Here is a 9,778-nt window from a genome sequence, read left to right on the forward strand (position 1 = left end):
ACTGAACATAATGAGTTGCCTGCCACCACAATAATGATAACATTATCTCAGTGTGTTTGACTGTTTGTAGGGTGCAGTTTTAAATAGTTTTCTTTCTCTGTTTCTCTGTCATTCATTCATTCTCTCATTATCTCTCTTTCTGTCTGCTTCCTATTGTATATGTGTGCACTCTAATTATTAATGCTATTTATGATTTAGTATAATTTGGTATCTAAACAAAACATTTGACTGCTTTCAGTAAGCATGCCCTCGTCCCTCATTTCAATTTCTACATTTCTAGGGATATTTTGATCATTTGCTACAAATGGGTTGTTGATATCATATACGAGTCACTGTGTGTAGTGAAATTACTGGAGTTGACACCTTGTGTCACTGGAAAGTAGATGTTTATAAAAAGATGTGGTTTGCTGCGATAAAGTGAACTCTGCAAATGTTTGTGAAATGAAACTATCCAGTGTCCCTGGATCCCTGTGTAAATCCTGTCAAATGAATGAATAGTGAATTTATTGTTTATTTTTGATTACCTAATCGTTGTGCGCTGTTGATGATGACGATAGTGATTTCTATTGCGTTTAATTATGCCTCAATGGGTCAAAACTTTCTATGATGAGGTAAAACATTTACACTTCAATACTTGAAATTGAGCATACAACTGCTGAATTCTCAGCTGCAAGGCTTTTCTTGTCTGGCTTTCCGGATGTCTAATGGCTGAAGAGTACAGTATTTTTGGTAGCAGTCTAGAAGTTTTTTTCATCAGTGTTTTCTTGTTATATTTTCATTTAACTTTTTTTTTTTTATTTAACATTAATTGTAAATTGCTAATTGTTTTGTCCATTTATGCTTTTTGGTTTATTATTATCATTGTTGTTATTATTTTGGTGTTATTACACCATTGATAATCATGTTTTAATTGTAAGCTACACTGGTGTACATGGAGGTATACAGTAAATATATCACTTATTTTATTTCTGCTTGTCTCCTTAAATTTACTTGAATACTATGTTTCTATAGTTTTTATTTGTATCCTTGTTCCTTTGTTGGTTGCAATAAGCCTGATTTAAGTAGTGGTTTTCTGACTGTTCCTGCGTCAGATGAAGACTGTTTTCCCTCTCTTGCACTGGCTCAGCCCAAACGCCTTGTTCTGCCCAGGCTCACCGCTGATGCAATGACTTTGTCAGAAATGACAGAAATATTCTTCATTATTAAATAGTTTAATAAAATTATATGATGGAAATATCTGACATTTCAAAGTATCTCTTGCCTTACTGTGTTAAAATATACATCAATCTTCTTGAAATGCCGATGTGGATTTTCTCCTGTTGACAAGCCACTTCACCAGGTATTTGTTTTAGGTAATGGGGAGAAAATAGCATGCTTGACCTTCTATCCATGATACTTTTTCATTCTATGAACTATTTGCCCATGTCATTTTCTTGGTAGTTTCTTAGTTACGCCCTGCTTTAAGCACACTTCTTCAACATGGTCTGTTTGCCCCTGTTTCCCTTCCAGCAGCAGTGGCATGTGATGCAGGTGCGTGTGTGAAAATCTGACAGAATCTGTTTGTGTCGTTGGTGGCTGATGTCCAGTAAGTAGTTGTAACAAAGGATTGGTTTGACCATTTATTTCTACCACTCAATACAATAAAACATTCATAGCTGTCACCATTTTCACTGCATTGGTCACTATGTTAGCTAGCTAGAGAAGTAACATAAACCTTCTGTTTGAATTAGAGTCAGTGAGAAAGAGCCAGGGAGAGACTTCAGATGATGGTGTCACAGCCATGGCAGGAACGGGTGTCAACCTTTTTGCCAGCAGCACCAGTATAGGAGACAGTGGCACAACACATATCTTATGACTATATAAATATATCAGAAAAAGTCAAATGAAGAGGCCAATTCAATTCTGAGCCCGACTGTATGATGGTTCAATGGAGATTATTTTATATGAGACTGCACCATGCCCATTGTAACATAAACTGCACCCCTACAGTGTACAGTACATACTGGCCTTTGTTGGTATTGCTGGTTGTAAATACTGTACACCTGCATTTATACTTGACTGATAAAGTTTCTTATCACTATTATAGAAACAGTACTATAACTACATTTGAACAAGTTGAGACAACCCTTTAGTTACTAACTATCAATTCTCCAGGAGTATTAATTATGATTCCTCAATATACATTTAACATATTACAATGTAGGCTATGTGTTACAGCAGTAATTTTGGTGTCCCCTTCAGAAATGTCTCTTGAGAAAATGTCATATAATTGTCCCCCCCAAAGTTGATAGCAGATTTTCACCACTGCTTTCCAGGTATTTGTTTAAAAGGTTATTGGATAAGGGCAAACTAAAGTATTTTTACATTTTAACCAAACATCTGTCAAGGGTAATAAAAGACACTTCAAGGAATCTTATTCTTATCAACATAAGAGTAACTGTAAACATTTCCGGCATAACCTTTGGCAGTAAGCAGCAGTCGTCCTCAACTGACCCGGATGTTTTGTTTAACCCTTGTGTTATCTTCGGGTCATTCTGACCCATCAGCCGTGTGACCCACCGTCGTATTGCGACAAATTTACCCCATACAAAAACAAAGTGAAGCATTTTCTTTTAACCGTTGGGCTGTCGCAGACCCCCCACATTGCAAAGGTTAAAAGAAAATTATTTTTATTTGTTTTTGTATTGGGTAAAACTGGGTAAACACAACGATGGTTCGTTATGAACCTTTGGGTCATGTGACCCGAAGGCAGCACAAGGGTTAAAAGGTGATATCAATGGTAATTATCCATGCCATAGACTGTGATGGGTCTGACTCAATATACTTCCACTTCAATATACACAATTCCAGGAACACAAACCTGACCACTCCCTGTTGTTGCTAGGAAAGAGTTATCTAGTCCTCTTAACAGGGGATGGTTTTGTTGTTGTTGTTTATTTACTCCTCCGCAGTTGGAATGAAGTACAAATATCCTGTTTGGTTTATGCTCCTATTAGGTCCTGGCTAGATGTCATGAATTGAAGACAGCATATCAAAAATTCCTGGTGATGTCATAATTAATATAATTCAAAAGTATTTGTGGTCTTGAAAGAACAGAGAACACTTCAGACACATTTTGTTTTTTTATAAAAAATGTGTAAACAAAATATCAAAAAGTATATCAATAATACATCAGAGTATACTGTTCAGTGTGTCAGACTATCTTTGGCTTTGCTTTTGATTGGATAAACTCAGAACACCGTCAGTGACATTTCTACGTTCAGGCAACAAGAGATTCAGTAAAAAAACTAAAAAAACAATCTGTAGCTGTCAGTTGCTCAGTTGTCACCATTCTGATACTGAATATATAAGCATCATTTTTTGGTGCCTAATTTATCAATATATATATATATATATATATACATTTAGTCATTTAGCAGACACTCTTATCCAGAGCGACTTACAGTAAGTACAGGGACATTCCCCAGAGGCAAGTAGGGTGAAGTGCCTTGCCCAAGGACACAACTTCATTTTGCACGGCCGGGAATCGAACCGGCAACCTTCTGATTAATAGCCCGATTCCCTAACCGCTCAGCCATCTGACTCCCATCTGTTTACGGCTGTGTGGTGGTGGTTGGGCCTGGTGGTGGTTGGGAGCCGGGATTGCGTGACACACAGCGCAGGTTGCCCGTGGTGATGATGCACTGCAGGGGCCACAGCACGATCACCACCAGTAGTACCATGAGGGCGATGAACAGCAGCAGCCTCTTCCAGTCCGTGAGACGCTCCAGGATGCCCATGCTCCTAGGCCGCCGCGTCTGAGCCGGGGGCTCGCCTGCCTTGCTGGCCCCGATGTCGATGCAGATGCAGAAGGCCGAAGCCGGGCCCGTGGTCCCAGAGTGGTTGTCAAGGGACTGCTTGTAGCAGAGCTTCTCCCCGTCCAGCCACACCGGCTCCTCCTGTTGCTGGTGGCTGGGCAGCTTGCAGAGCACCTCTCGGCTGGTGGCCAGGGCTGGAGGGCCCTGCTTGGGCACGGCGGTGGGGTGGCGACAGAAGGGACAGGGGATCTTGCCGCTGCGGCTCGAGTCCTGGTCGGACAGCGACACGGCCATGAGGCGGGAGAGACACTCCAGGCAGAAGGTGTGGGTGCACTCTAGCAACTTGGGGGTCTTGAAGACGTTGTCGTAGGTGTTGTAGCAGATGGAGCACTCCAGGTGGCCGCCGCCCACGGACGCCGTTCTGTCGGGGTTGCTAGGCAACGTCTCCTGGGGGGCTACCTGGGTGTGCCACACTTGGGTGTTGAGAGCCATCTCGACAGGATACAACGTATCCGGCTCCTTTCGCGCTCGTCTTCTTTTCCTTGTTTTTCCGCAGCGGTGGGGTTCACTCTTGTTTCCAAACCCCTCGTAGTTTGGCCACGTTTTGGATTATCTGGAAGAGAACCAATGGAAACACGGTTTAGTTTATCTTCAGAACAGGTTCGGATGCTGTCTGGCTTGTTTTTTATGGATCAGTATTTTTGTCCTCACACTCTGGTACCTAATCCCTGCCAGATCACAGGATTTTGTACTCCAGTATTCCATTCAAATTCAGAAGTTAATCTGGAAACTTCAAGTCAAATCTATTTATATCATTGTTCAGTGTGAGAACGGACATAATCCAGACAGGTTGACAAGATTGCAGTCTGTCAAAGCATAATTCATTTAGAGACGTATTGGAAAGCATTTTGAGTTGGGACTTCATAGACAGTGTGGCATGCATTCAGCCCAGAATGTATACAACATTTTCAAAATTATTCCTAAAAATAAAATAAATGGCTTATTCATTCATTTCTAGGTATACAGTAACATACGGTACTATATAGACAGCCCTGGTCTATCAAGTTTAACCTTGGTGGGGGAGGATTACAAATTTGTAATCATCAAGATGCTAACAGGGCTAATTGACTTTCCTAAGTTTTTTTTCCATGTGGCCTACTTTACCCAACATACTGTAAAGTCCTTGGGCACCCTTTAGCATCACCAGCTGTTGAAAGCCTGTTTCTGGTGAGTGAGCAGTTATGTAGGACTACGTAGGGCCGTACCAGAGACAGACAACCCACGCTTTGTTTCTCCTGGATTACACAGATGTCGGCAAGGGCACCCTGCAGAGAGACGGGCCCTGACCAGGGGCTCTGAAAGTCTGCCAGCGAGACATCAACGTGACAGTGCAGCAGAACTGGGGAGTCAGGTGGCTGAGCGGTTAGGGAATTGGGCTAGTAGTCAGAAGGTTGCCGGTTCGATTCCTGGCCATGCAAATGATGTTGTGTCCTTGGGCAAGGCACTTCACCCTACTTGTCCCTGTACTTACTGTAAGTCGCTCTGGATAAGAGCGTCTGCTAAATGACTAAATGTAAATGTAAACCCTGCTGGGACCCACACTCAGTCATGGAGCAAGGCAGTGTCATCGTCGGCCAGTATGGGCTTCATTTGGTGTGATTGACAGCTGTGTTGAAACGGGACCTCACTTTGTCATGGGTAAGAAGAGTGGTGGGCTGGTGAGGGTGTGTGTTGAGGTGGGGTCTATATAGATAGAAACAGAACAGGTGTTCCCCTCATTGTTCTTGAAGGGTTAGTACCCTTCTCACTCTGGCCTCAACACCGCTGCCTACACAAAGTGCCTGCTTGTTCTCTCTCATCTCTGCATCTGCCTTTTGGCATTCCTGTGTAGCTAGCCCGTGCCCATAACTGCCTGTCTACCTTTATGTCCTTTTCTCTGTCTTGATCTTTGTGTATAGCACAGCCCCACAGTTCTAGCTATCTTCAACTTTTCCTAAGTACATAGCATCTGCCCTGACAAAGGACAACGTCATCTGAACAGTCAACAGTGAGTTTAAAGTAAACAGCCCATGGCGATCATGGGTTCTGGTCTAACCTTTTTATTCTACTGTGAACTTAAAAAACAAGATGGAGCCATACAGACTTTCATGGACTGAGTTGCAAACACAGGACAAGTTTGGTTACATACATTACTGACTTTACGCTCTGGGGGGAAATACTGCCCCCTTTGCTGTGCCCCCTTTGGAGCCAAGCCGACCCTGCTCTTAAGTGAGGTTGAAGATCCCCCAAACTAAGCACAGATCAGAGTAAAGGGGAGACTGTACTGGTCACTCATTGACCAACTGAGTCTGGCCTAAATCTGAGTCTGGGAGATGGAACTGAGAAGTCTTTGTTGTGCTACAGTACACCGGTCTGTTCTCTGAAGTTTGAACCTTTCCTTTCTTGTCGATATCTGCTATCTATATGACCCAGACTGATTATAACCAACAGCCACATGTTTCAGCTCAATTCTCTGTTTACCTGACGGCCCAATTTTATTTCCTTCTTCCCTGAGATCTGCCGGGAAGTGTTTGCGTTTTTGAAATGCAGACTTGCTTAACAGGAGTCATTCCTATGTTCCCCAGGGTTCTTTGTTCCCTGGTTCCTATGTTCCACAGCTCTACACAGCACGTAATGGGAACCTGAAAAATATGTTCCTCAGCTTTGTATTCGCTTCATATGGATTAGGGTTAGAGATCTTCCAAAAAATCCAATAAAATGATAACCATTGGTTTTCTTGTTGTTTGAAGCCTTGTTCAATTTTGTTTTATGGACATTTATGATAAATTTTTACTTGAAAAACAATAGCAGGGTTAATGTGTGTCAGCAGAATATTGCACTGGAGAACAAAAGATCCTGCATGGGAACATAGACACACTCCCGGAGGTAAGGTTTGTATAGAAGTCCTGTGATCTTCTGTGAATACTGCACCCCATATGCAGTCAATACAATATAGAGGGAAGTTAGTCACTATAGTGATCTATATCTTCCAGGCAACACTGCTTTTCAACTGACTAGTGCGGGTTTGTGTGGGTTGTGTGTGTTTTGAGGTCACCTGGTGTGGTGTGGTGACTATATTCAGTTAAACTGCCTTCTGGCTGTTGCTCTACCAGTTTTGAAAAATAAACGAAACTTGATACTCAGACATGTAAGATGAGCTTTTAAAATGCTTACAGTGCTACTTCTCCATGCCTATGTCTGTGCAACTCTGTAGTTAAGTGCAACAAATTTGAAAACAAAATCTCATATTACACTGACTGAACTTCCTATTATTGCAGAAGTATTCCGTAAAATGAATCTATATTCTCACACTCACGTTGACATCATATGCCTAAAATAGAATAATATGAGAATTATCCCTGACAGCATTTTTGCAATATCATTAAGAGTTCATCACATTTAAAACCAATAGGCTATTACTTTCATGACATGATCAAGTTTACCTGCACTCTGAGATTAGCTCCCGATAGCCCACTCTCGTTGTCTTCTCCAGTGTACTCTATCCCGTCCCCTCCGGTCCTTTGCAGGGAAAGGACATTTTTTGAAACGGTGGAAACGACTTCTGGAGTTCCACAGCAGTGATGTGAAACGGTCAGATATTGTTTTCCTCTGTTTGAAACTTCAGGCACTGGCAGTCTTAAAAGAATGGAAGGCGTTCAACAGGTGTGCGACGCTCAAAGCTTACACTGTAGTTTGTGTTTTAACGTTAGCGGTTATTTTAGGTCCTTCTTCCTCTGTGTCTGCTGGTCGGTCTCACCTACCATGTTCTTCCGACTCCCTTTTAAGACAGAATGTAAATGACGCTGATAGGGATGGGGGACAATGCTGTGGCCTTGAGGGAGTGTCCGAGAAGGAGAAGGAGGGGGAGGGGGTGTCGACTCAATAAACGTTATAACCCCCCCTCCCTCCCTCCCGCTCCACCTTTCTTTCCTTTTTGCATTCCTCATCTCTGACACCACACATTCACGTTTAGCAAGATCTTGCCACTCACTCATGCCAATTAAAATGACCTATAGTTAGTTACACTATTTAATCTCACTAAAGGCTACTTAAGACAATAGGAAACAACACTGTAGCCTATAATTATTAGTTCAGATAAAAAATGTGAACCTCAACATTTAAAATTGACTAAAATGACTAAAATGTAAAATTACTGCAAAACCATATGGTCACATGAAGGATGGCGTCATGTAGGCTACAGAAGTTTAAAGAGGTCGAGTTATCAGTAGCCTACACCACGTCCACTTGTAGTATTGTAACGCTTGTTTGTCCTTGTTTTCCTCCTACAGTGTCATAGGATATGACTACCAGCATAGTAAGCCTTTATGATAGCAGCTGTTCCACTCGGCCCGACACGGTTATTTAGTAACTCAAACACAAATATTGCATTGTCATGACTGCACAGTTCTGCGGTGCTTACAGAAGCTTGGTTTTCAGAAAGGGATGTGGCACAGTGACAGAACTTCAATTATTTACCCACCTGGGATTTCTGGGAACGGTACGGTCAAAGAAATAGTCTATAGCAACAATGGGCCATTCAGTACACGTGAGCACTATAAAACTCTATAGGGCGATAAAATAATAGCCTATCTACAGGGTATTTATCAGTAAAATATTTATCTTGTGTACTTATCTCAATTGTTAGGCTCTGTTTTTATTGTATTTTAATAACGGTGTGCCTTGGGAACCAGCCTTGAGGCTTATTCAAGATTGTTTTCCAAAACAGTATGCCTATAAGCTGACCATCGCCTTAATTTATGGTGCTATTTTATATTATTTCCCAATAAATTTGCCGTCAGGAATTTCCTCAATCAATAATACGTTATTTTAAAAACCCTTTGTTGTAGGCTAATTTGTTGTAGTTTTCAGTCAGTTCCATATTGCGAAAGATCGTATGCTTGGCCCTATAGGCTCGATCATCACATTTTAACGGAGGGAATTGAATCAATCTAAAAGTGGCTCTGACAGCCCCACGGTCCATTCTTAAGGACAATTAAAAAAAAGAAAGAAACTGAGCTGACAGAGACCTCATAGGGGGTGGAAATGAAATCTTACGACTTGAGGCCATTCTTCATACCCCATTAGGCGCAGTCACCTGTGGTCCTGTGTCACCCCAAGGCATCGACCTTCATGGATCAGTAAACACACAGAATAGATTAATTTGTTCCAGTAACAAAACCATTAAGTAGCCTATTTTCATTTAATCACAGGCCTCTGACAAGGGCAATCCTGAAAACAATGTAGCTAGCTGTTACACATAGCCAAGTGGTTCTTTTAGATGGTCTGTCTAGCGGTAATGACTTTGAAGCCAGAACTGTGAAGTGGTGGCCTATTGCATGCTTGCGCAATGTAGAGACCAAAACTCTGGTTTGGCACAGCTTCCAAAACAGGCCATTTGTAACTTGTGTTTCTGTAATTAGCCTATTGCATCAGTTGCATCTAAATAACCTTTAACATTGGGTTTCCTACATTCAAGAAAACAATATTTTTTAAAGGAAATCAATCAGTCAATATACTTTCTACAAAATAAGTATCTGAACAGAACCATTAAAACGTTGAAAAAAAAGTTCCATTGTCAAAAGCCAGTAGCCAACCCACTGTTCAAAATAAATACAAGGACTTAAGGAACTTTCATACTATCTCTAAATTGTTTGAAGTAATTCTCCTATCTTTACGACTGTATACTACAGGGAAAAGAATCACATTTTCCAAATAAACTTTGGCCCTTCTATATCGGCTATTGCTTTGGCTTGGAGAAGGAAGAAGGAAGAAAATTGATCTATATTCTAGTAATAGCTACACGAACTGCAAACTGCCAGTTCATCTCAAAGATCAGTATCCGAAAACAAAATAAAATGACGGTTTTATAGGTTGTATTTCATAGGCTACTTGTGTAGACTACAGTTTATTGTGTACAATTTCAAAGAGGAAAAAACTTTCGC

General features: G+C 41.4%; 1 protein-coding gene across 1 annotated transcript; it reads right to left on the reverse strand.

The window, feature by feature from the left end:
* Positions 1-3,109: 3,109 nt before the first annotated feature.
* On the reverse strand, positions 3,110-7,648 carry LOC134019328 (RING finger protein 223). Its single transcript, XM_062460138.1, has 2 exons — positions 7,280-7,648; positions 3,110-4,410 (listed from the first exon to the last, which is right to left on the reverse strand). The coding sequence occupies exon 2, from the start codon at positions 4,287-4,289 to the stop codon at positions 3,594-3,596; it is 696 nt and encodes a 231-aa protein (XP_062316122.1). The 5' UTR covers positions 4,290-4,410; positions 7,280-7,648; the 3' UTR covers positions 3,110-3,593.
* Between the last annotated feature and the right edge of the window lie 2,130 nt (positions 7,649-9,778).

Source organism: Osmerus eperlanus, chromosome 4 (assembly GCF_963692335.1).
Source record: "Osmerus eperlanus chromosome 4, fOsmEpe2.1, whole genome shotgun sequence".
Lineage (NCBI taxonomy): Eukaryota > Metazoa > Chordata > Actinopteri > Osmeriformes > Osmeridae > Osmerus > Osmerus eperlanus.